The sequence below is a fragment of the Andrographis paniculata genome, unplaced genomic scaffold (assembly GCF_009805555.1).
Source record: "Andrographis paniculata isolate CXL003 unplaced genomic scaffold, ASM980555v1 Contig60END, whole genome shotgun sequence".
NCBI classification, from domain to species: Eukaryota; Viridiplantae; Streptophyta; class Magnoliopsida; order Lamiales; family Acanthaceae; genus Andrographis; species Andrographis paniculata.
In genome coordinates, this window is record NW_026137596.1 from 2736325 (window position 1) to 2761599 (window position 25275).

The 25275-nt window shown below is 39.6% G+C and overlaps 6 protein-coding genes across 12 annotated transcripts; 2 read left to right on the plus strand and 4 right to left on the minus strand.

The window, feature by feature from the left end:
- LOC127259382 (uncharacterized) lies at window positions 1-3670 on the plus strand. 5 transcript variants are annotated; one of them, XR_007840494.1, is made up of 5 exons: window positions 1-344; window positions 872-1064; window positions 2459-2641; window positions 2763-2860; window positions 3525-3670. XR_007840494.1 is itself a non-coding variant. In XM_051286690.1 (4 exons), exons 2-3 carry the CDS (start codon window positions 906-908, stop codon window positions 2627-2629), a joined length of 330 nt encoding a protein of 109 aa, XP_051142647.1. In that variant the 5' UTR covers window positions 1-344; window positions 872-905; the 3' UTR covers window positions 2630-2641; window positions 2763-3033. The 5 variants fall into 5 exon arrangements, 3 of the variants coding, with proteins under 3 accessions (XP_051142647.1, XP_051142646.1, XP_051142645.1); XR_007840493.1 differs by having other exon boundaries at window positions 3-344; window positions 2716-2860; XM_051286690.1 differs by lacking the exon at window positions 3525-3670 and having other exon boundaries at window positions 2763-3033.
- On the minus strand, window positions 3246-6454 carry LOC127259380 (putative late blight resistance protein homolog R1A-10). The gene is made up of 2 exons (XM_051286685.1): window positions 3664-6454; window positions 3246-3574 (listed from the first exon to the last, which is right to left on the minus strand). Exon 1 carries the CDS (start codon window positions 6452-6454, stop codon window positions 3740-3742), a length of 2715 nt encoding a protein of 904 aa, XP_051142642.1. The 3' UTR covers window positions 3246-3574; window positions 3664-3739.
- Window positions 6455-7527: 1073 nt separating this feature from the next.
- LOC127259381 (transcription factor E2FB) lies at window positions 7528-12203 on the minus strand. 2 transcript variants are annotated; one of them, XM_051286687.1, is made up of 15 exons: window positions 11783-12203; window positions 10361-10541; window positions 10141-10200; window positions 9901-9986; window positions 9727-9815; window positions 9572-9626; window positions 9274-9326; window positions 9138-9188; window positions 9002-9050; window positions 8852-8917; window positions 8695-8771; window positions 8374-8602; window positions 8203-8269; window positions 7914-8114; window positions 7528-7827 (listed from the first exon to the last, which is right to left on the minus strand). In XM_051286687.1, the coding sequence occupies exons 1-14, from the start codon at window positions 11960-11962 to the stop codon at window positions 7915-7917; spliced, it is 1443 nt and encodes a 480-aa protein (XP_051142644.1). In that variant the 5' UTR covers window positions 11963-12203; the 3' UTR covers window positions 7528-7827; window position 7914. The 2 variants fall into 2 exon arrangements, with proteins under 2 accessions (XP_051142644.1, XP_051142643.1); XM_051286686.1 differs by having other exon boundaries at window positions 7528-7832; window positions 11783-12202.
- Window positions 12204-12654: 451 nt separating this feature from the next.
- On the plus strand, window positions 12655-16662 carry LOC127260012 (internal alternative NAD(P)H-ubiquinone oxidoreductase A1, mitochondrial-like). 2 transcript variants are annotated; one of them, XM_051287643.1, is made up of 10 exons: window positions 12655-12920; window positions 12998-13612; window positions 13827-14040; window positions 14144-14304; window positions 14414-14479; window positions 15031-15194; window positions 15380-15494; window positions 15697-15876; window positions 15983-16148; window positions 16232-16662. In XM_051287643.1, exons 2-9 carry the CDS (start codon window positions 13160-13162, stop codon window positions 16133-16135), a joined length of 1506 nt encoding a protein of 501 aa, XP_051143600.1. In that variant the 5' UTR covers window positions 12655-12920; window positions 12998-13159; the 3' UTR covers window positions 16136-16148; window positions 16232-16662. The 2 variants fall into 2 exon arrangements, with proteins under 2 accessions (XP_051143600.1, XP_051143599.1); XM_051287642.1 differs by having other exon boundaries at window positions 12655-13612.
- A 686-nt stretch (window positions 16663-17348) lies between these two features.
- LOC127259879 (NDR1/HIN1-like protein 1) lies at window positions 17349-18408 on the minus strand. Its single transcript, XM_051287490.1, has one exon. It carries the CDS (start codon window positions 18344-18346, stop codon window positions 17717-17719), a length of 630 nt encoding a protein of 209 aa, XP_051143447.1. The 5' UTR covers window positions 18347-18408; the 3' UTR covers window positions 17349-17716.
- A 2307-nt stretch (window positions 18409-20715) lies between these two features.
- LOC127259909 (receptor-like kinase TMK3) lies at window positions 20716-24287 on the minus strand. The gene is made up of 3 exons (XM_051287525.1): window positions 24077-24287; window positions 21599-23983; window positions 20716-21515 (listed from the first exon to the last, which is right to left on the minus strand). The coding sequence occupies exons 1-3, from the start codon at window positions 24135-24137 to the stop codon at window positions 21013-21015; spliced, it is 2949 nt and encodes a 982-aa protein (XP_051143482.1). The 5' UTR covers window positions 24138-24287; the 3' UTR covers window positions 20716-21012.
- Between the last annotated feature and the right edge of the window lie 988 nt (window positions 24288-25275).

Genomic DNA, 25275 nt, shown 5'->3' on the forward strand with positions numbered 1-25275 from the left:
AGTGGTTATTTAATTATTGTAAAAATGAGGCGAGGACAGTGAGGAAGGAGGAAGACAGAAGAAGGGGTCCGAGGGAGGGTCGTAGTATTTTCGCTGCCATTACTGACTCTGATCAATCTCTCTTTTTTTCAGCAGCAATTCGTCTAAATTAGTTTCAGTAATGTTTTTTGACCGCTCTGCTTGCGATCCTCGTCACTGAAAAAGAGAACGGCGAATCGTGGATGATTCGCTGCTTCTACTGTTTTTGGTAAACCCTCAACCGAACGGAATATTTTATTGGTCATTTTCCGAAGATTGCTGGATTTTGTTCAGATGCTGTTCGTCCCAAAGTTGAGCACTGATCTGTAAGTTGTTCAGTTAATTTAATTTTATTTTACGTTTTCTATTCTAGAATTTCCGCTTCTCGGTTTCCCAATAAATGTTAAACAATAATCGAGAATTGACTTGAAATAACATTAAAGTAGGGTGTCTGGTTTGGTTAGTTTTGATAAGATTTCTGTGGTCTTCGTTATCAATTTCTATTTTCGAGACTCTTGAGCTTGAATTGGGTGTTCTATTTCTAGTTTCGAAATTCCCAAAGCGTTGAGTTATTTTAGCATAAAATTTGGTGAACTAACTGCAAGAAGTCCGAATTATATATATATATGACATCAGAGGAGACATGGTTCCGGTGGCACGGGTTTGGGTTTTCATTACATTTCTGCAATTCTGTCATGATGAAGAACCATTATAATACAAAAAATTTGTTTCTGTTTGTTCATGACTCTCTCGTGATTTGTATTATGTATGAGTGCAGTTAGTTTATGGATTCTTCCACTATATCATCCTAATTGTGAAAGCTGTGTTTGTCCACTTATTATTTTTTTTGTAGGTTTCTTTAGGTTTTGTGAAAAAGATCTGCAATCATGTCAAGGCCAATGCTGCTTGTTTTCCTTCTTCTGGTGTTGATCATTACATCACAATTCGAGTGGAGACAACAGTTGGTAAGTGACATAGATGCTAGTCCGCGGGAATCTCAGAAGCAGCAGCAAATATCTAAAAGAGAAGAAGCCGTCAAGGAGAAGGTAATTCTTATCTTTCTGCACTACATTCCTTCAATTGGGACAGCTGGAATTGGTAAATATTGTTGTCTTGATTGTCATATAAATTTGTCGTTTCTTCCATCATGAATTATATAAGGTATGGTGTAAAGGCTATATTTGTCCTGCATGTAAATTTGGTTTCGTTTATATCAAATGTCAGCTTCGGATGCTGAATAATTTGAAACTAATTTATGAATCAACTCATTTTCCGGTTTCTTTCCATGTTATGTGAACAAGAGCACTGAGTTTTGATGCCCGTATTTGTTAATGTACAGAACATTATTTTGATTAGATGATTGTTGTACTTACAAGTTCTCTGTATAGCCGGTCATTTTTCGGGGTTTTATGTGTAAACACTACATTTTCTTTAAACTCTAGTGGTGTGAAGAAGGGGACATATGGTTTGGCTTTAAGGGGCCTTTTTCCTGCGGAAGGATGAATGAGTGTAGCATGTGTGGCTAGTTAGTTTTTTTTTTTGTACTGAATGGTTAATTAAACGAGGAGAATAATAGTTAGAGCTCTGTGTGAAGGATGCTCAATGCATACGCATTATAATTAACGTATCTCGGCAAGATATTAAGGTATTAGCATATAAAGTTTGATCCCACATTGCAGAAAAATGCTCGTGCGAGCACCATCTAAATGGAAACTACCCGAAAGCCTAATGGCAACACTATTGAGATGGTGTCAAATGGCCCCATAATAGATCCTACCTGCATTAGGGGATGTTATTGGAACCTGAACCACCCATCGATATCCAACCCTACTCAACTTGGAGAGTAGTGGTATTTTTTACAATTTAGTTTGTGGATTTATGGAGGGTTTAGTTCATTCCAAACACTATCCAGTTGGTTCAATTAGGATGAAGGTCTACCTGCCCTATATGTACATATGTATGTGCACTACTATTATATTGATTCGAAAAATGCCACCGACCCTTTCTCATTAATTTTTCCAGTAACAATTCAATTTTATTTAGTTATGTCAAAGATGTTCTTGGTTTGCTCTACTTTGAGATTATTATATTATTCCTTGTCGGCATGAATTTACGAATAAAACGCCCAACACAATCCACATGCCGGTAGTGTTTTGGCATGAAAGCTCAATCTGCAATGGATAGTGTTGCAAACCCATCTCACTGTCATCCCTAGCTCTCATCTAAGCTTGCTTCCTTATTTCGAACCTCAAAAGACACATGTAGGATTAAACGCGTTGGAAATTGTTGAAGCATATGAGTTTGAGTTCGCATTGGAAAAGAAACTATAGAGAATGTGATAGAAAGAAGAAAGAGCCAAAACTGTTAGCAAATTTGTAGTCTATTAAAAAATGGCGTGCTTTCCGATTCGTGCATCCATTGATGTTATATGGTGGTGCAGATTATCTTATCGCAGGAAAAGAACATCCAGAGGCTGAACGAGCTGATCCGTTCCCTGAGGGAACAGCTGCAGGAATGCAGGAGCAGTAATGAAACATCAAACGCGACTCTCAGCAGCATGTTGACTGAGAATATTATTGAGCTCGAAAGACAGCAGATTCTGGAGGATTGATCATCATATCATGTAAGTGCAAGTGATTGCTTACTATTTCGATGGATATAGCCTTTTCTTTGTTATAATATTAACTTTTTTTGTAGTTGGGCTTTTTGGAACATACAATACATTACATTGCCATGATTGACAGACAGACAAAGATGGAAGAGAATGAATGCCTCCTCCTGATGTGTTTCATTCAATTTGATCAGCCTCAGCCTATTTCATCAGTGAATCATTTTTAAGCAGGTAAAAATGTAGATTGAATCTTAATTTTATTATATTATTATATGCATGTCTATGTCTAATCCAACAAGGATGAATTTCCTTGCTGTAACATATCATATAAATCGGCTGTATATGCTTATTGGAGCTGATTACAATTTCGAAAAATTTGGAATCTGTTTTTAGGTTTTGGTTTTGGTTTTGGTTTTAACCATATATTATGATGTTTTGTTGAAGTCTGGCACATAGTAGAAAAAAACCCGAAATAGAAAAAAAAAAAAAAAAAAAAAAAATACACGAGTATAGTATCTAATTTCACTTGTTATTTATTGTATTTTAATGGGATGTGGGTCTGTTGATATATAATAAATAAATAAATAAGCACCATACTTTATTTATAGAAATCATCTTCAAAGAATCAAAATTTATAACTTGCTCTTAATCACTATAGTTTATACAATTATTTTATACTATCAAAATTTTAAAGGCAATTTATTCCCTTTAATTTTTCATCATATAAATAATGTTTCATAAGACAACTTTTTAGTATAATTCTTCTTAGGCCCATATACAAATGATTTTTTAAGTATGAAAACTTGGGTTTGTTCACCCTAATATTATTATAGTTTACACGAAATAATTTATTTTTTTCACCATTAATATCTTGAACCTGCAACTTTTCAAACAGCAACGGCCAGCTGGAAGGAGTTTCGGATTCCATAAGTGTGCAAGGTCCAACTGCAATTAATAGAAACAATTTAGGATGAATAATTTGGTGTACAAAGATCAGAAACAAATGGAGGAGGAGGATATGTTTATCAACATACCAGCACGTTTTAGATCAACTGAATGGATCAGGTTCAGGATGCATGATCAGAAACGATGATCTTCTCTTATCTTAATTCATTCAAGAAAGGAAGACAAGATCTCAACCTGAATCCGTTTTCCGGCGGCCTCGCCCTCCATCTGTATCCGCCGCGCCACCGTCCCAAGCTTCGGCCTGCACTCCTCCACCGTAATCATCTTCATCTTCCCCAATGCAAGCTCCACAGGAATCTCCTGCAATCTGTAGCAATGCCTAATCACCAGTCTCTCCAGCTTAGGGAAGTGCCCATGGTGATGACCCCTCCACTCCTCAACATCCAAATCTTCCATCAACAAGTATCTTAAGCTACTCCCAAATCCACCCCCCTCAGGTAATTCCCAAACGCTGCCGTCGAAGGCACGCCACCGCAGCTTTAACACCTCAAGGTGTCGCAGCCTGCCAATGGCACTCAAGCTACACTCCCATGGAAGTCTGCATCCACTCAATGCCAGCTTCACCACACGAACAGGGAAGATGGGAATGCCATTTCCAGGGGCTAATACCATTTGGGATTTCGTAGCCGAGACAACGCATTTCAGCGACCTCACTTTCATCAACCTGCGGGAGAATCGTTGCGCAATGTTTCCAAAGAAGCTCAAATCCTCGTTTTCATGGGGAGCGAGCTGAATCCGAATCCCGATCTTCCTCAACCGCGGCATTCTTGCGAGAATCCTCGGCCTGCAGCTACGAGGACTAACGCCTGACAAAGTTTGGAGGTGATTTAGGATAGGATACTCGTCACATCCGTCGACGCCTCTTCGACCCTCGTCGGGAAGATCAGCGCCGGGGCATTGTAGATGCCTCAGCCATTTCAAATCCCAAATCTCCACCGGAAGATACAAATGCCCGTCGGGTGATTTCACAGAGTGATGTCGATCGACAATCAAGACTTGAAGTCTCCACAGCTTTGATATCGACTCGGGGAGCTTTCCATCGTATGTTACGGCGAGGTACTTCAAGCGACATAAGTCGAGAACTTGATTAGGGAATTCGTAAAACCGGATTCGTTGCGCATCTAACGTCCTCAACGATTCGAAACCGAATTCCACATGAAAAGGATACAACTGTCGTGGCCCGAAACAGAGAAACGATCGAATAGAAGGGATCGATTTTAACGTGCTGCGCACTTCTTGGATGCTAAGGATCGATATGTTGTGGAAGCATATCCGCGGCTGCCAATTAATCCCTCGAGGAAAACTATACGAATACTTCTTGAACACATAGCAGAACTCCTGTTTTTGAGCCACACCGACGCAGAGGTTTCGAAACACCGTATGGACTCGACATGTCTTGATCGGTCCCATCGAGCTCCACTGATGAACCAGGACGACACTTTGGGAAGCTAGCTCAGATAATATCGCCGTCGCAATGTCTTCGATCAACACTCCCGGCTCTGGCGTAAGGAATCCCTCAGCAAGCCACAATCTAGTTAGGTTAAAATTGGAGATCGCTTTGTAACTCTTGGGGATCAATCCTACATAGAGAAAGCAGGCCTTGAGACTTTGAGGCAACATTTGGTAGCTCAAATACAAAGATTTGGATATCTCTGTGTCGTCGTCTTCACCAATGTTGAGCGGATTGTCGTCCTCTGAAACTTTCTTCCAGTATTCAACTGTCTTCTCGTTTTCAGAGAGGAGTTTAGCCACAGAAACCACTGCTAATGGAAGGCCTTCGCAGTTTCTAGCGATTTGCTTCCCGATTATCTCTAACTGGTAGCTGCAGTGTTCTTCGTCGGGACATGGGAACACCCTGTCTCGAAGGAGTTCCCAGCTATCCTCGTCGCTGAGGAAATGCTTGACGTGAAGCATTCCGGCGGGGAAAATGTCGGAGCGCCTGCTGGTGAAGATGATCTGACTTTCGCTTGTGTCGCCGAGCAGAATTCGGCAGAGATTGCCGAATATGTCCGGCCTCCACACGTCGTCTACCACAATTAGGTATTGTCGACCATTTAGGAATTCCTGAAGAAGTTGCTCTAATTCTGCGTCCTTCAACTTCTGTAGGGTTTCGGCAGTAAAATTGCCAAAATGGTGAAGAAGAAGCAATAGAAAACTTCGAAACCTGAGTTTTGGGCCGGCGGTTATCATAATGCGCGTGTCGAAGTGAGCGGAAACTGATGGATGGTCGTGGATTTGTCGAGCCAGAGTAGTTTTTCCGATACCTGCCATGCCGGTAATGGCGATTGCGGTCCAGTTGACTGAATGAAAGTCTCCCATAACTCTGTCGATAAGGTGATTTAGTTCGTCGTCCAATCCGACAGGATTGCTACACCTCGGGATCGGAGAAGGCTGATAGATTCTGGATAAATCGAAATCGAAATCGAAATCGTCGACGGCGAGGTCGGGGCGGCGATTGCGTTTTTCTTCACGGTCGTTGAGCAGCAACTTGACCTTGAATTCCTCTGCTAAAGCGGCGATCTGTTGACGGAGACGTTTGAACTCTTTGAGAGGATAGTCTGTAATCTGCTGCTTAGGGTTAGTAGTTTGGGTTTGAGAGTCGATAGGTTTGGGAAGAAATCGGTCTGGAGTGATATGAGATTCGAAGAGATCTAAAAAGTTGTCTAATGCGTCTTCTATTTGTTCTTCGAGAGGATCGAGTCTGAGCTTGGCGCCCTCCTTGTTGGTGTAGTGTAAGAGAAGCGGTGACAAGGAACGAAGCTCCATGGCGATGGACTCCAAAACCGTTTCGAGGAGATGATCGTGGACGGGGTAAGACAGTATATAGCTGCTTGCGAGTTTTGCAGCAGCATACGCCATTTCTGTTTCTCTCTATCTCTGTATCTCCCTCTCAACTTCGTTCTTTCGTACGGACGGAATTGTTGTGGTGTGTGTGTGTGTGAGAACGAATATGCAAGCGGCTGAGCTATGATTTATTAGGTGAGGTCCTACTTGTAGGAAGTACAACGACAGCTGTCATCTTGCAATTGGATTCATATATATATAGATATGATTTAATTATTATTAACTAGCAGTGCTACGGGGTCAGACACTGCAACAAGTTAATTAATTAATAATAAATTAATGAAACACAGCTGATGGAGTAATTAAATTTGAAATTTCAGAGGGTCAATGAATGCGTGATAATTACTTAACAAACGGTTCGATTTTATTTTATTTTATTTTGATGAGGTGGTGCGCCGTCAATTTTTGGCTGAATCTAATACGTGTAAATTAAGTTCCAAAACAAAATCATAAACAAAATCATGTATGACAGATAAATCAGAAGTGGTAATTTGAATCTATAATCTTACTATCACAAATCTACTGTTTCACACAAGTGGACAATCCTTACAAGGCAACGTAAAATACGCACGGGATGAACTCACTTTCGAATATAAGACTTGCAAACTAGATTCGACATGCAAGTCACCCTATACTCAAATCATATGTGGCAGATAACTCGTGACCTCACAGTGACATGTACAAGTGAAAATGGTTTAAACAACTGGTTCTGTTTGTAGACCAATAATTATAATTTTAATTGCACAGTTTTTTTAAAGTTGTCAGCATATTTAGTTATTATCATTAAACATAAATAATTGGGCATGAATTAAATTTTACATCATGAATGGAATCCGCCCTATAACCTTAGGAAAAAAAAAAAAAATAAATAAAACCAAGTCGACTATGTGCAAAGGTCGCACTTTCGAGTCATTTTCATTATCTTCCACGCTGAACTATTTGCAATCATTTATGTTTAAAGTAATTTTAACAAAATGTACTAATAGTTCACAATATTAATAAAATATCCCATAAAAAAAAAAAAACATATTCTTAACCTTAAAATACTATAAAAAAAAAAAAAAAAAATCTCTCAGCACCAAATGCAAGAACCCAAGAAGTAACAATAGGCAGTAAAGACAGAAGTTGCAATAAATATACAGAAGCAGTTGAGGGGGAAGGGGATAAATGGAAGAGAACATAAGCCAGCAACTAGTGAATCTATCTATCTATATCTATATCTTATATTACAAGTAGATCCCGTGTCATCAACATACTACTAAACAGCATTAATTCGTAACATATAAATTTATTTATTGCCACATATTTCCTCTTGCCAAGCAGACCTCTCTCTGTACAGAACAATTGCCAAGTTCCACTACTTGGAAAGTTTCTGAGATTGATTGCCTCTGCACTGTCATTTTTCAATAAATTTGAATGTAAAGACAAGCATTGTTTTATCACCAAACTTGTAGGATTTCAATTCAAACATTACCTTATCTGATATAAGTAGGCCCGGTGGCGTTGGTGACAGGAGGCGTTGCAGTAGTAGGTGGTGGCGGGGAATGGGCTGGTGGAGTTGTAACAGCAGAGACTGCATTTGTGTTTGGCAGGGGTGATTGGGGCTGCGGAGTACCAATTTCCGACATCGGGTAGTCTTCAGACATCGGTTCTAAGCTATTCCAGTCGATCCCAGCTGTAAAAGGTGTCAAATTTGGAGGAAAAAAAGAGAATGAATATATGAAGATAAGTGAAATGGGAAAATGGAGGTTGGATTAGAATACCATCGAGTCTCCACATGTCAGTGATGCTTATATCCGGGTCAGACATTAGCCAGTAATCAGCATCATTCTGCAAATATCAAACATCCAAGTTAGCCATGGACAACTGAGTAATTGTTCTCGATAAAACCGTATGCTAAACAAAGGTATACATCTTATTAATCAAATACTCACATGGACTTCCGGCACAATCTTCATAATCCCGCCCATGAAATCCTGTGATGTGCTTGCATCTGAGAACATTCGTTGAGGTTCCACTTCAGACACAACAATTTCATTTCCCATGGTCTCTGGTTCTGTAGCTGGTGCACAAGTATCAACAGTTGCATTGGGTGGTTCAGGAATGCGTGCTTGTGCTTGTGCCTCAGCAGCATTAATCTCCTCAATACTTTCCTCAAATTGGCTTATTCCAAACAATAACCACAAATCAATGATATTCCAGTGATAAAAGTCACTTCTTTAGAAAAGATATCAAGACTTGAAACTTAAATATACCTCACTAGATAAACATCTATGGGTCCCATGGTGCTTCGAAGAACTATTCGGTACCTTCTCTGTGGATAATCAACAGCCTGAAAGGGGCATAGTAACAAACACTTATTACATGAATATTATTTTCAGGGTCCATGCTTAGAGGAGTCAAAAGAAGTACCTCATCAGGGTCAGGGACCTCTAAAGTAGTGCCATGGGGAGCTTTAATTGCTATCAGAGTTTCATTCTGGAGGTAATAAACAAATAAATGAATGTGTTTGATATTGATTTAACAAAGGTATAAGGTGGGCAGATTGTTATTCATTTATACCTGGAAGCAAGGTAATTTTTTGATATCTTCTTCTGTGACAAAAAGCCACCTGCATGTATAATATATGAGTAAGTATGCAATAACAATAAGAGCTGGTCAAATGAAAATTTAGTTCCCTCATGGAACAGCATGTTACTTTTGATTGTTTTCATCTTCACTGAGACACCTCAACTTTTCCTGCATTTCTCTGAAACAAAAAAGTGGAAATGAATTAGAATGGGATTGAATAGCTTGTTAGGGTACATACACAGTCCATGCACTTGCTTTATGACCTTATATCATCGTCAAGTCTGCGCTCCTCCATTTTCATATTTTCTACTTCATCCTGAATAAGAAGCGATGAACTGATAAGGGCATATTGAGCACAATCCCAAAGCATTATTCATATTTGGTGAAGGTAATGTATATTGTTTCTGTCAAAATAAATTACTAATTGCTGGCATGATTTACAGGGATAAAAGGGTGATGCAGAATCGCTTTAAACAGGCATTAGGATTCATCAGCATATGGGACAACAATCCAAACAGATGCATAGTAGTATATGATTATGTATGCATTAAATGGGCATACCTGAAGACCTGGAAGACTATCCTCGGCTCCACCTGTTCTCGAGACATCTACACCTCTATTATAGGAAAGTATGTATCAGCCACTTGTATTCTCTTATATGTTTCTCAAGAAAATAAATGTCAAAAATTCTATCAAACATAATATTCAAACCATACTTCCACTGAATTCTGTTCTTGAGTGTCTTTTCTATAAGACCAATGCCTTCAAGAACATTTGTTATATCATATATGCGCCTCTTTTGCACCTGTTTGAAGGTCAGAGCCCAAAACATAAAAAGGAAATCAGCAACAACACATTCAAGGTGAAGTATAACATACAAACACAATCACCTCTAAAGTATCCGCAGCTTTATTCAAATCAATAACACCATCTTCAGCATGTTTAATCAGATTGATGAATTTCTTCGTTAATAGACCTGCAAATAATTCAAGTTAATATTTGAAAAAGCAGGTTGGCTTATGTATTCTAAATTTTGAGACAACCAACCACCATATGCAAAGAAGGCATTGTACAAGATTCAATACTAAATGAAAAAAAGAATGGAGAATTAGCCCGTGCATTTATATTACCTAAAGAACTATCATAACGACAGGGACCAGCAGGAGTAAGATTATTGCTCCCAGGAGAACCTGTGCCCATGCAAACAATGAAGCAAAAACAAAAGACATCAAAAAATGAGAAAATAAAAACTGCATGGTGTAGGTGCTTGTGCTCCAGGACTAATTACAACTTTAGTGACTCTTAACTTAGTTCAAGCAAGATAAAAAAAATGATTGCATTAATGCCTACCAATATTTGCTAGAGAATTGTGAGATCCACCTTTGTTGGCCTTTCCTGTCCTTGGAACCCTTGGAGATTTTCCCAATTTTCCAGATGGTGGTGTCTGAAGGGAACCTTTTATGACAGCAGAATTAAGAGGACCAACAGATTCCACTTCATAATCAGCCGTTCCAGCTTTTGGCTTTAAGGGCTTGTAAAGATGAGAAAGATAAGTCAAAACCAGCAACAGGCATCAATAATTAAAGGATGTAATTTATTACATCATTACATGAATTATTTCAGCATATGTATCCAAAAAAAGAAACCTCATTATGTTCATTGCACATAGTTTTTCCTCTATGATAAACAAGCACTAAATCTAAACCTAACAGACAATTCAAGCACAGGAGAGAATGATCAATTCTAGCATAGTTTAGAGAAATAAATTAAGCATAGTAAATATGCAATAAATTAGATTCTAAAAAAGGCATATAGAAGCCTTGTTCTGAACATCATGGTAATGAGAGACAATAGATGACAAAACTAGACAAAGATAAAACAACATATTCTTCATTCCAGTGGCTCTTTCACAATGCTTGTCACCAATATATACAGAAAGTTTCTAAGAAAAGTTAAAATTTAATCAAAATTAGTTGGACATACGAAGGGATGAAAAACCCAGCAAGTATAGGATTGTGTTAAAAGTAGTTTCAAAGGTGAAGCGCTTTATCTATGAGATCTTCCAATCATACAAATTATACTTCAGATTGTAATAATAGCCCACCCAGGATGTATTTGAACCAAGTAATCAAACATTTTAGTTACTATCTCAATTTTATACTGCAAACCAATCCAAATTAGCCAATGGACATTTAACCAAAAAATGTCACATTTCATAACTCAATCATCAATTGAGTCAGACTGAAAAAGCTATTTATAATTACAACTAAAAACTTGTTTTACATTAACCTAGCGCAAGTAACATATTTATGGCGATTCTTCATTGAACAATTCTGCATAAGCTCAAGGTCTACAAGATACCAGCAAATTTTTACGAACTCCAAAACCTAAAACATCCACATTCAAACAAAACTGTCTTTGAGGCCAGATGTTCACAAGCATTAAAAATTAACCATAGCCTGAAACAAGCTAATCGGTGTAGTCAAACCCCATGGCGGTTATGGACGGAACAACTGAATTTAGCGTTAAATAGAAACAAAAGACAACCTTGTTCCTACAAATTTCCAACACGACGATTCATACATTCATAATTCACAAAACTCATGAATAAAAGCAACAAATCCAACAATCAGATCTCGTCTTTCCACCAAATCTCCAACCAAATATTCAGACGAACACAATTAGGTCTCCAAGGAAAGCAGAAAAGGAAAAAATTAAAATAATAAGAATAATAATATATAGAGAGCGAGAGAGAGAGAGAGAGAGACTTACGGGAGGTGTTTTCACTACGATGGCCTCATCGAATTCCTGACCGTGACGGCGAGCATCGGCAGCGCCAAAATGATGGTAATCGCCCACTTCTCCGCCCCCACCGCCAAACACCGGCTTCACAGAACCGAAAGGCAACTGTTTCCTCGGAGTCTGCTGTTGCGACGGCGCCGGCGGTTGCATGATGTAACAAGCTCGAAAAAAGCCGTAACAAAAACTAGGTAATTCTCAATTTCGTCCACAGTCGACAACAATTCCAAGGAATAGATCCCGGGACACTTGTGAATAAGATGAAAATCGAAATTAAGAAATCGGGAGATGAAGGAGAGTGAGGGTTTGGGGAGATCTGATTTGGGAGAAGAAAACGAGGGAAAGAAGGAAGTGGGGAATGAAGGAGGGAATTTGCTTCGGATATGGATGTGGAGGGAACTTTTTATTTTTCATTTTTATTTATTTATTTCTTCCGCCGTTTTATAATATTTACAAATTTATATATCACTTTATAGTCGCATTAGTTTTTTTTTTCTCATTCATGATGTATATATATATTTCATAATTATTATAAGTGCTTAATTTTAATTAAAGTGTTACTAAGGTAATTAATATTTTACTTTTATTTATTTATTCATTTTTCTTTTTTTTTCCCCGAGCCTTCTGCGTGGCAGTAAAAGTGGTTCTGTTTGTTCGTGGTGGGTTTAAACCGGGTTCGGGTCGGTTTTTGGGCCTTTATAATTGGGCCTGAGCCCAGAGCGTTTTGTATGTTCATTGTCCCTAATTTGATAATTTCATTTTTGTTTTGTTTTGTCGCGACTCGCGATTGAAACGTGTCTTCCTTTTTAGTTTCTGTGTTGCATTTCTTTTTTTAATTTTTTTTTTTCTCCCGAAGATTGTTGCTTTATGAACTGGCTTGATCGTTAGAATCTGCTATTGGATCAGTAATTCCGTTGTTGGCGTTGAAATCATGTGTTTTTTCTGAAGAAATTGAATTGGTTTGTAGCGGTTCTTCCAAAGATGGAAAGGAAGGAATGGAATACTTTAATCAATCAATGGTAGTTAATTAATTGCAAAAGGTGTTGATCGTGTCGCGATTCGGGACTGGAAGTCAATGGAAAAGACCATGATTCAGAGTGATCTCAATACGGTATGATTTTAGAAGAGGTGTGATGTCGCTTCACGCAGCTGCCATGTGTTGACTCCTACCATTTGCCAACTTTTCAGCAGCCGCCGCAGCCCTAGCTCGTGCTTGGAAGTTGGACCCCTTCCACATCCCCAACTGAACGGTGATTCTCCTTCGGTTCGACTCTTGGATGGAATAATTGCATTTATTGCCTATATCCGGAGCCAAACGATCAACACCGAGGTGAGCAACCTGCGTTAACGATGCCGTGGTTGAGGAATCTAATCCGTCTGTCCACCGCCTTCGCAAAACAATCGCCGTCGCCGCCGCTGCGGCGGGGAGTGGAGGCGATGTTGAGATCTAATCCGGCGATGTTCACCCAATCCTTGCGGCATTTTGGAACCGACGCTGTGAATAGACGTCCAGGTTTAGAGCCGACAAAGGGGGACGAGAAGCCACGAGTGGTTGTTCTCGGAACTGGCTGGGCAGGGTGCAGGCTGATCAAGGATATCGATACTAAGATTTACGATATTATCTGTGTTTCGCCGAGAAATCACATGGTGTTCACTCCGCTCCTCGCTTCCACTTGCGTTGGCACGCTCGAATTCCGGTCTGTCGCTGAGCCCATCGGCAGGATTCAGCCTGCAATTTCTCGTGAGCCTGGATCATATTTCTTCCTGGCGAATTGTACTGGTGTTGATTTCGAGAATCACCAGGTATTGGAATTGTTTTTTTTGTCTTCCTTTCGCGATTCATTAAGCTTGCTTTAATTTTCCTCGTTAATGGTGGGGGTGCAAAAAATTGGTGATCACTGCTGGATTTATAGTTATTGCTTTGCTTGAGATGGAATAAAGGCTCTTACAGTTAGTTCGATTTTGACTTTTAATGTAGCCATCAATCTAATAAAAGCAAACCAAACATTCATGCTAGATTAACTGCCAAACCTTCAGCGAAGGGGTTGATGCCATTGATCACTGGAATTTTAAAATTGCATATGACAAACTGGTAATTGCTTCTGGGGCACAAGCATCTACATTTGGTATCGAGGGAGCGAAAAAACATGCTACATTTCTTCGTGAGGTTCATCATGCTCAGGAGATCAGGAGGAAATTGCTATTGAATCTAATGTTGTCAGATGTGCCCGGTAAGTGAAGCTCGTGTTATGTTACAAATTCTTTAAATCATGTCTGTTAAAAACACAATTGGCAGTTTTTGTAATTTGCTATTAAGAATGGCTGTTCAAGCAGGAGTTTCTGATGAGGAGAAGCGTAGGCTCCTGCACTGTGTTGTTGTTGGAGGAGGGCCAACTGGAGTTGAGTTCAGTGGTGAACTTAGTGACTTTATACAGAGAGATGTTCACCAACGATACGCTCATGTGAAAGATTACATTCATGTCACTTTGGTTGAGGTTAGTCTTAGGATTAACACAACCAGTATTATTACTTATTACCAATTAAGATATCCACTGGATACATAGTTCGTTCTACATTCTCATTCCTATGTTTCTTTCTTTGCAGGCTAATGAGATCTTATCATCCTTTGATGATCGCCTCAGAACATATGCAATTAAGCAACTGACCAAGGTGAGGAGTTCCAGGCATATTTGTTTTCATTAGAACTATTTGAGCTCAATATAACGACAGACAGATTTTTTTGTGCTACTAATGTGGTTCATACTGATCTTCTGGATCGCTGTGCTCTTTTTCATGTCCCATGTTTTTGGTGATGGTTCCAATATGATCGGTTTTGGAAGCAGTTCCCTGCTTGTCTGACTGGTTTCTACTTGAGAATTTTAATCTTCAGTAGACTTGAACTTCAAGATTATCAGTAGAAAATGAGGTTGTGTTAGCTTATTTATAAATTGATTTGATTTTATCTGAATTATATACCATTTTATTAAGCTACACTTGAACAAGTGGCTCAGGGACTTCTTCTTTTTGTTATATTGCTAGCCAATGCTTTTACTGTATCTTGAGTTTATTTATCTCTGGGTTTAGAACGACTCAGAGATGCATCATTTTACTATGCAACTCAAGCATTGTATGGATTTGTTTCTACAAAGCTAACATTTTCAAGCATTATTTTCTTAATTGTAATTTCTAGATCTATTTGTAAGTGATGCATGTGTTTTCAGTCAGGAGTCCGTCTTGTCCGAGGAATTGTGAAGGATGTTCAACCTGATAAGATAATTCTAAGTGATGACACCACTATTCCATATGGTGTCTTAGTGTGGTCTACAGGCGTTGGTCCTTCTCCGTTTGTGCAGTCTCTGGAAATTCCCAAATCGCCCGGTGGAAGGTGCATATAAATTAATTCAATACTAGAGATATATTTCTGTTTCCTTTTTCAAACATACGAACAGGACCGCCTATGAATTTAAGTTTCCACAACACTGCATGCTGGTTACTCTTGTTAATTTAGAAACCTATGCCCTTTAAATTTGTTTTCACTTGAAAAGGTGACTGGACTTCGTGTCACTGCAGGATCGGAATTGATGAATGGCTACGAGTCCCTTCTGTGCAGGATGTGTTTGCAATCGGAGATTGCAGTGGGTTCCTTGAGAGTACGGGAAGACCTGTTCTTCCTGCCCTGGCCCAGGTATTCCCACGATTTGGAACTTTCCAATATGCTTTTAAACTCCCCTGGAAAATTTATACTTTTAAACTTTAGAGTTAACATCAGCGTTGCTGGTAGAAATCAAGTGTGGATGAATAAAAGAGAAAAGAATTTTACCAGGCATGGACAAATGATAATGTGAATATCAGAAAAAGGATTAATATGTGAGTTCGATTTCCATCAGGTAGCTGAGCGACAGGGTAAATACCTTGCCCAGCTGTTGAACCATGTAGGCAAGGCTGGTGGCGGGCATGCCAATGCTGCAAAAGACGCTGACTTTGGGAATCCATTTGTGTACCGGCATTTAGGGAGCATGGCTACCCTCGGGAGGTACAAAGCCCTTGTTGACCTGAGGCAGAGCAAGGTCAGTCATTTCTAACTGCCTATGAATTTTCTTTAGCTAATTAAGAAAGCCTGGTTGAGCTGCAAATTGGTACTGCCTCAGTTTTCTGAATCTTTGTAATCGTCAGGAAGCCAAAGGCCTGTCGATGGCAGGATTCGTGAGCTGGTTCATCTGGCGCTCGGCATACCTGACCCGTGTCATAAGCTGGAGGAACAGGTTTTATGTGGCGATCAACTGGTTCACAACGTTGATTTTTGGGCGCGATATAAGCCGTATATAAACAAGACTGGAAGGTGATGGTTCCACCCTGCAAAAATGTTGACATTTACACCACCCACAAGCTAATTTAAATCTACTCTGTTGGGAATGAATGCAGGAGGATAAGGATTTTGACATGTGAGCTGTTGAAGGTGTCTAGAAATGGTGGCCAAACACCAATACACCATGGCTGTCTCCTCCTACAGTGTTTGCTTGCTCTCTTATCTGATGAGTTTCCGGAAACGGATGAAATCATTTCCCGGGCATCCGAATTCGAATGTGGTATGTTTATGTTTACTTGATGCGTTAAAATTAGTGATAAAATTTGAAGTATAGAACTCATTCAAGTGTGTTGCTACAGCACAATATCATAGAGGATTTGATTTGGTAGGCTTTTTATCATCTTTTAATCTTTATGAAAGTAGATGAGTTGTTATTGATGTTTGATTAGATTTGAACTAATATTTTGTTGATTACTTTCCATACATTCTGTAACATAGAAAATATTTGACAATGGAATTGAATATCAGAATCATGATGTTTATTATTTAGGTAAAGTTGTGAATTGAGGTGAGTGATATCGATTTGTGAAGGCAAATTGAAAATTAAAATGTAGTAGTGATGGGTGGATGGATGATGCTTAAAAGATAAGTGTGAAAATGGCTGCACACCAAACTAACTAGTAATTACTTGATAACTGAATCCTAACCTCCTCCTAAACATCCAAATTAAATTCCTTAAAAAACACCCCAACAAAATACACTCATATTACACCTATCTATATATATATGCTACATTCTGCATTCCTATGCTTATGCTTATGCCTATGCCTATGCCTATGCCTACAACTACTACTGCTGCTAATAATAATAATTTAATTTGATTGTATTTAGATGAGTTGATATGAAGTCACATGAATATTATGTTTTGGGCTGCAAATTTCTTGGATAAATATATGCAAATTTCATGAATAATATTTAAAAACAAGTCAATTATGAATAAACTTTGGAGTAGTCAAAATATAAATATAATTAAATAGAGTGAAACAGAAGTAATACGTCACCCAGACCCAGTTGAACTATGCCCTTCTCTTGCTTTGCCTTTACACTTGAGACAATAAATTAAACATATATCCATTAAATTAATTGTTTATTTATACATTGCCTTCTCTTTTAAGGCAAAATAATAAGAATGGATGTTGAAAATTGCATTATAACAACTCTTACAAGTATTGCTTTATTGCATCCAATACCAATCATTTTATTTTTATTTATTTTTGGAGTGAGGGAACACTCACACATTTCATGGAGATTAAGCTAAATCTTGATGAATCAACAACTCAGATCCAAATGCAATCGAAACAATAATTTCCAATTTCCAAATTTCATTAAATACCTTAGAGTTAAGCCCAAAATTATATATATATATATATATAATGCTATTAATTAAATATCATACTACGAACTAATTTGTTCAATTATAGAAAAAAAAAAAAAAAGAAAAAAGAGAGAAATTTAAGGACTAATTTGTTCAATTACTGGAAGCACATGCAAAGAGATCAAACGGAAACTAATAAAACCGCCGTTAACGGACGTTAAGCCGGTCACGAAGTCCCAACATCGACGTGACACCCCACATACATCTGATACTTAACGGAAGCGGTAACGCCGTCACGGCGGCCACCGAAGTCCATATACGCCGGGCAGTTAACGTCGAGACGGTACGTCGCCGTAACCACCGTCCCGACTTTCCATCTAATCCTGCCGTTAACTCTAACGTTGACGAGCACCGTCCCGGCAATCTCATCCTGATTCAGCGCCGACGAGAGGTACGGCGAGAGCGGAGCGTCGACGCCGTTAAGAAACGGCGACCAAACGGTGACCTCCTTGTGGCCTTGGTACGTCGCCGGTAGAAGCGTCGGGAGCGTGATGTGCTGGCCTCGGTAGGAAGCGTATGCGTCGACGCGATCGTAGTAGATTCCGATTCGAGAGTTAGGGTTTCGAGCGGCGAGGGTGATTTGGAGCGTGGAGGTGAGGAGATTTGGGGAAGAGAGGTTGAAGGCCAAAACGGTGACGTCTTGGAGCACGAATTGGGGTTTAGTAGGGCGGAGGATGAGCCAGACGAGGAGGATTGCGAGAAGGACGAGGACGATTACGGCCAGGACGGCGAAGAGGATGTGGCGGAGGAGAGACTTCCGCTCTTCGTCTTCGTGGCCGCATTCCTTCTCCGACATGGCGGCGCCGCTGCGGTGGTGAAGGCTGAAGCTCTCTCTGTAAGTTTCGATGCGGGTTTGTGAAGTCTTATTTATAGTATATTGATTTGATTAGGGGTAAATTGGGGATTTCAGTAACAATGTATGTATTTTATGGAGTATATGGCATTTTGTAAATTGTCCCTCACACTAATTAGTTACTATCCTCCCCCACTTAATTTTTTAATTATTTTTATTTTTGTTCGTACAGTATAATTGGTCTTTTTTCTTTTTTTTTCTAAATTCAATTACACACTTAATGGCATTTCAAAATTTATAATTTATAATTTTTTTATTTTAATTAAATTACTTAGTCATTTTAATTTTAATTTAAAATTATTTTTATTTATTTTTACCGATACATTCACTCCCACATACTATGTCAGATGTGTAATCATTTTTCAAAAAAGGAAAATAACATTAGTACGTGGGACGGACATAAATGGTAACATGAACATGGTATGTGGGACGGAGGAAGTAAGTCATTACACAATATCTAAAACTCTGTGTCTAATTTAAATAGAACAATTTAGACGGGACGGAAGCAGTAATTACCATAATCAATAAATATATATAAAATAAACTTTTAGTTTAATACTCCATCTTGGCTAACGGGTCATATTGCTATAAACATGTAAATTTAGAAATAATATAATTAATAAATAGTTAAAAATATATTAGTGAAATAATTTTAAATTAAAATTAAAATAATTAATTAATTTAATTAAAATTATAAATTACTCTTAAAATTAAAAAAATAAAAAATAAAAAGTATAATTTAAAAAAAATGACAAATATAATTATTATATTTATTTTTAAATTTAATTTAATTATTTTATGGGGTGGCTGAATTGAGAGGCAATAAGATTCAAGGAATGCATATGGAATTTGAACTGTATGGAAAATGACAAAATTGAATGCCACACTCTCTCTGTTTCGAATCACTTGCATTATTTACCAACACTAAATTCCCACCCTTCTTATTTATTTCATTATATATATATATATATAGATTAAATAAAAATTATTTACACACAATTTTCTTAAAATTAAATAAAAATATCAAATTTAAGCAGTTGTGGGTTTGCACCAAACACATTTATTGATTGGTGGATTGTAATCTAATCAGGTATGAGTTTTAATTATTTCAATGTAATTGATGTGGATTCTAATTGACTTTAATTTATAGTAAAACAGCATATTATAAATTATTGTAATATTATATGAAATCAATTACACAATATAATTATTTAAGTATATATCATATGGATTTTATTTCATTTTTATGCACTAGTAGGTAAATAAAAAGTAATGTTTAATTACTTCAATTTCCAAATAATTAATGAAGATGTTGGTGCACCTATAATACCAACTATCAGGAACATATGTATAATAATTCTACACACAAACTCAACAGTGAATCAATCTCTAATTGTAATGCCTAATTTCTTATATATGTAGACTAAGCTAGACCAACAAAAATAAAGGGATTTCCTATCAAAAATAAAAAAATGAAGGGATTTATTTATTTCATTCAACATATATGGAGGGGATAAATCACAAATAAATAAATAATTGGAAGAGAGAATAATAGTAGTAGTAGGAGGACAATATTTCTTTAGACTAAATTAGAAATTAAAAGAAAAGTTAGTTAGGATGGGATATGGCCTATGGCCTATGGGTATCCCTTTAAAGTAGCTATGGTATGGTATATACATGAATCAATATTATTATTGATTGCATGATTGATTAATTAATTAATTAATTAATTAATTGTAATATGAATATCCCTCTCATTCTGACTGCTATTAAAAGGGACAGAATCTCATATCCAAACTACAAGCAAAGCAAAGCAAAGCAAGAATATACCACACCAATCATAAGAGCCTTTATCCACACATGACTTAGCAGCTAATATCATAATTCCCAACCATTTTATCTACCAATTAATATATAACTAACTAAAACAAAATTAAACTATATATATATATATTTAAATACTCAGTTTAATTGGATTCCATTGGACAATAAAAATCTTTTTTAAATATAAATCTATAGATTTGAATATGAATACGATTCAAATCTACTAAATTTAAAACTGAAAGTTGATATGACGGGCAGGTCTAGCGACGATCGATCGAATCGATCAAGCCAAGGATTATTTTTGTGGGGGGCCCACAAGTTTTGTTAATTGTACGATAGTCTTCGTCGTCACGTCAACAACGGTTGGTTGACCAACCTCACTGCACACATTTAATTTGTAGACAACATCAACAGAAATGAGATGAGAAGATCTCAAATTTAAATTTTTAATACTGAATATACACTGTAATAATGTTACTGCTATTACGCGTGGGTCGGGTCGGGTTTAGGGTTTGACCTTGTATTATTTTATTGTGAATTTATTATATATTACAGCAAACTTGTCTGACTTCACTGCGTCCAGTATATATAATATAAATTATACAAGTAGTAGTGTAAAACATATATAGTAGGAGTAATAATAACCGCCATGAGACGAGTTGAGTACATGGATACATACATACAATATATATATATATGCATATTATAAAGACCTTTTCTCTATATTTATGATCACACTTGTGTTGTATTCTTCACTACCCCTCAGCTCAGCTCGGCTCGGCTCCTCAGCGGGCATCGGCTGAAGTGAACGAATCAGCGAACCCAGCCGGCTTAGCCGGGATGCTCCCCTTGCTGTCCTGGCTCGCGCCGCTCATCTCCCGGCTACCCTCCTCCTGCCACCCCTTCAACATTTCCGGCAGCGGCAGCGTCAGGTCGATCCCGGAAAACTCCTCCGACTCCTCGCACGGCCGCCACTTCTCCACCAGCTGCCCCAGCACATTCACCGCGTGCCCCATCTCCGGCCGGTGGTTCGGATCTCGCGCCGTGCAATGCCCCGCCAGCGTAGCTATCGTCTGAATCGTTTCGTAGTTCTCTTCCGTCGCCGCCAATGCCGGGTCGATCGACGCAATCAGCGACTCCCCGTTCGATTTTATCTGCCAGAACCACTCCGCCAAGTACCGTTTCTCCTCCGGCCGTTGCTCGTCAAGCGCAACGAGCCCCGTCAGAAGCTCCATCAGCACAACCCCGAAGCTGAACACATCGACCTTCGTCGTAATTTTTCCCGTCACTGCAAACAAACACAACGATATGAGTGCGTCGCGTGGAACTAAACCACAAATCGATCATTCGAAAATCGCACGTATCATTTACCGGCATATTCGGGCGCTAAGTACCCAAAAGTCCCCGCCAGCCGCGTCGCGACGGATCTCTCCCGATCCGGAGCCAATTTCACCAACCCGAAGTCGGAAACCTTCGCTCGGAAATCTTCATCCAGGAGAATATTCGCTGATTTCAAATCACGGTGGATAAAGCTCTGGTGCGCCAACGAGTGAAGATACTCAACTCCTCTAGCAACGTCGAGCGCGACATTGATCCTTCTCGTCCACGACAACGGTTCCAACCCATGGCTCCTCCAATGGAAGAGATGCCGGCTCAACGCCCCCTGCGGCATATACTCGTACACCAAAAGTCGTTCGTTTCCTTCGACCGCGTAACCCAAAAGCGAGACAAGATTCCGGTGGCGAACCTTCGAAAGCACGGCAATCTCCGATTGGAATTCATCCAACGCTTTGTTCGTCACGGTGCCGACTACCATTCTCTTGACAGCTAGCTTTGCTCCATCCTCGAGCTCGCCCTTATACACGACTCCAAACCCGCCACGCCCGAGCTCGTTTTCTTGCGCAAAATCCTTTGTAACCTTCCGGAGAACCTGGACGGATATAAGCAAGTTCCCAGAGTCGATCATGTGAATGTTGCTCCCCGACATGTTGGTGGTTGATCGATCGTCGAATTCTACACCATCCGCGACTGCGTACTTCAATATGTTGCTAGGATCGGATGAATCTTTCGGGTAGATCACGACACTCGACGGGGGAGATTTCGATCTTTTCTTGGCTCTCGTTCGAAGACAATACAAACCCAACAAAAGCAATAGAAGAACAAGCACAGCGCAGCCCCCGGCGACAGCAGCTATGTACACAACTTTAGGATTTGTCGAATTCTCCCGATTCGTTGCAGCATATGGCGATTTACGGCTCGAGGTTCCATCCGGCGACGGCTTCCGACTTTTGCCAGATGATGGATTGTTAGAGGGCAGGTTAGGTCTCCCGGTTGGATGCAGTGGGGATCGTGTAGGTGTAGGTGTAGGCGTAGGCTTGTCCTGTAATTTCGCATTACCATCTGTTACAACCTTAACGTCCCTACGAAATCTTGGCAATGGTGGATCAAAGTCGTTCCCACTTAAGTTCAACAACCTCAATAGTCTCAGCTGAGTTAGATTTCCGGGGACAACGCCGTGCAGGTTGTTTCCTTCCAAATGAACTTCCACAAGCGACGACAAGTTCGCAAGCCATGGACTAACCGTCCCGTTCAGACCGACCCGCTGCAAATTAACTATCGAAACCTCGTTCCTTACATTGCAAGTGATCCCCCACCACGGCCCGCCACAGGGATCATTCCCCGTCCATTGCGACGCAAGCCTTTCGGGATAACCTAAACCATGAAGAAACTCCAAAAGGGCGATAACTTGCGGGGCACATTGCAAACCAGGCTTGTCCCGACAAAACGAGTTCGAATTATAAGATACATTTGCAGCTCTAAACTTGGGTATCGACCCCATGAACATATTGTTGCTTAAATCCAATAATCGAAGATCCATACTAGCTAAGCTGATCGGGATCATCCCGACTAACTGATTACCATTAAGGTTGAGCTCCCTTAAGGAAGTTAACCTCCCGATGTCCTCCGGGATTGTGCCGGAGAATCGATTCCCGTGCAGCCACACCTGTGTTAATCCGGCCATCGACGAAATTGCGTCAATGGGGCCGGTCATCTTATCCCCGTCCTGATCATTCAACCACAAAATCTGCAACATGGATCCACGGAATGTGGCAGGAATACTGCCGGTGAGTTTGTTGTAGGACAACCTCAGAGAACCGAGCGACGGCAGCGTGCCGAAGAACGCCGGCACGGCGCCGACTAGGTTACAGCTGGAGCAGGAAAAATTGACAAGCTGAGCGCACTGGGCGAGGTCGTCCGGCAACGACCAGCCGGCGCTTTTGTTGAAGGGATTGCTGTCCAGAGCCAGCACGCGGACGCTGCTGAGCCCTGCGAAGAAATTGGCAGGGATGATGTCGAATTCGTTGAAATCGAGGTAGGCAAATTGGAGATCGGACAAGCCGCTGAACGTCGGTAAGGCGCCGGTGAACTTGTTGTTCTGAAGCCCTACATTGTACAGTTTGTCGAGGCGATTCAGGTCGGGGGGGAGAGGCCCCTTGAGGCCGAGGCCCTGGACTTGAATCTGAGTGACTCTGCCGTTGGAGCAGAACACGTGGGGCCAGGACGGGGGGCCGCAGGGGTCGGCGCTGCCGGCCGCCGGCCATTTCAGGAGCTCTGGATTTTCTAAACCGTCGGCGAATGCCTTGAGGATTTTGGCGTCGTTTTGGGCGGTTTCGGCGTGAACGACGACGACGACGACATCGAGAGCTACTGAAAGGGAGAGTACCAGAAATCCAACAGCAACGCAGTAGAATTTCCCTGGTTCCATGGTTTGGGGTTATTTACACAACATCAGGAAGCTGAATTCCATAAGAAATTGGGATCGGAACAGAGATGAGTTGCGGGACGAACCTGGAGTCTGGAAAACCCTTGCGGATTCAGCAATCGCTGGAATTGAGGCGCGCTGCTGCATTTTCTCGTAATCTCCGAGAAGGGTGGGGTGAAATTGGGGGCTTGATTGATGTAGGGATTGCGATTTTTGGACATTTGGAGTGAACAGGAGAGAGAGAGAGAGAGAGAGAGCGAGCGAAGGAGAGGGGAGTACAAGAGACGGGAGTACAAGTAAGCAGTAGAACCTCATGATCAATGAAAAGGATGGAGACGGACCTTCGAATCCGACCCGGTGTAAAATAAAACCCCCCGAGACCCGGCCCGGATACGGCACCGACACATACTAGATCGGACAGAGGGGATTATGAACCCACTTTATATTCGAGTCAATTTCAAACCCGTCCGGCCTTATGGGGCCCGATCTAAACCCGGCCCAAATGGGTATTTGTGTATGTCTGGTGTTGGCGGTGGTGTCGGTATCATGAATATCAACTGTCTGTTTTCATGTCCATTGATTGTGGGGAAAAAGTGGTATTTTATTTTAATTAAAACTAATACTAATAATATCTTTTTGTATTTTTGCTGAATTTGTGAGTTCCTTAACAGATTTGTAAATTTATTTATTTTTAAATTGGTTGCGTGGAATTACTTTAGGGCGACACGCGTGACTACAGCCGATGATGACTCATCATCGGACTACATCACATGCATATATATATATATATATTAATAGCTTTACAAATTACAACCATAGATTAACTTAACAACAAATTAATAAAAGTATAACAAATTTAATTTATTATATTTTGGATATAGATAAAAATAAATAAATAAAATATTTTAATAGTGAGTGGAGTCACATTCATGTCTTGTCTTTCTTCTTTTTTGTTTTTATGTATGTGGAAACTTCTGATCTGCCTGCTTCTATTGCTTCTCTTTTCATCAACGACATAATGGTCAAAAAATTGCTATTATATTGAATTGGAAAGGTTAGGAATGGAATAAAATACTACTACTACTACTACTACTACTATAATGTTACAAATTGAGTGAATTGAATGATGTGCCATTTTTATTTGTTAGTTGAAATAGTTATAAAAATAAAAATAAAATAAAAAAAAATATAAAGTACAAAAAGGAACAAAAAGCGTGTCTATAGCTACTGATACTCTTCTTTTCTTGCCTTGCCGACAATTTCCCAACCGAGAGGAGAGAGAGAG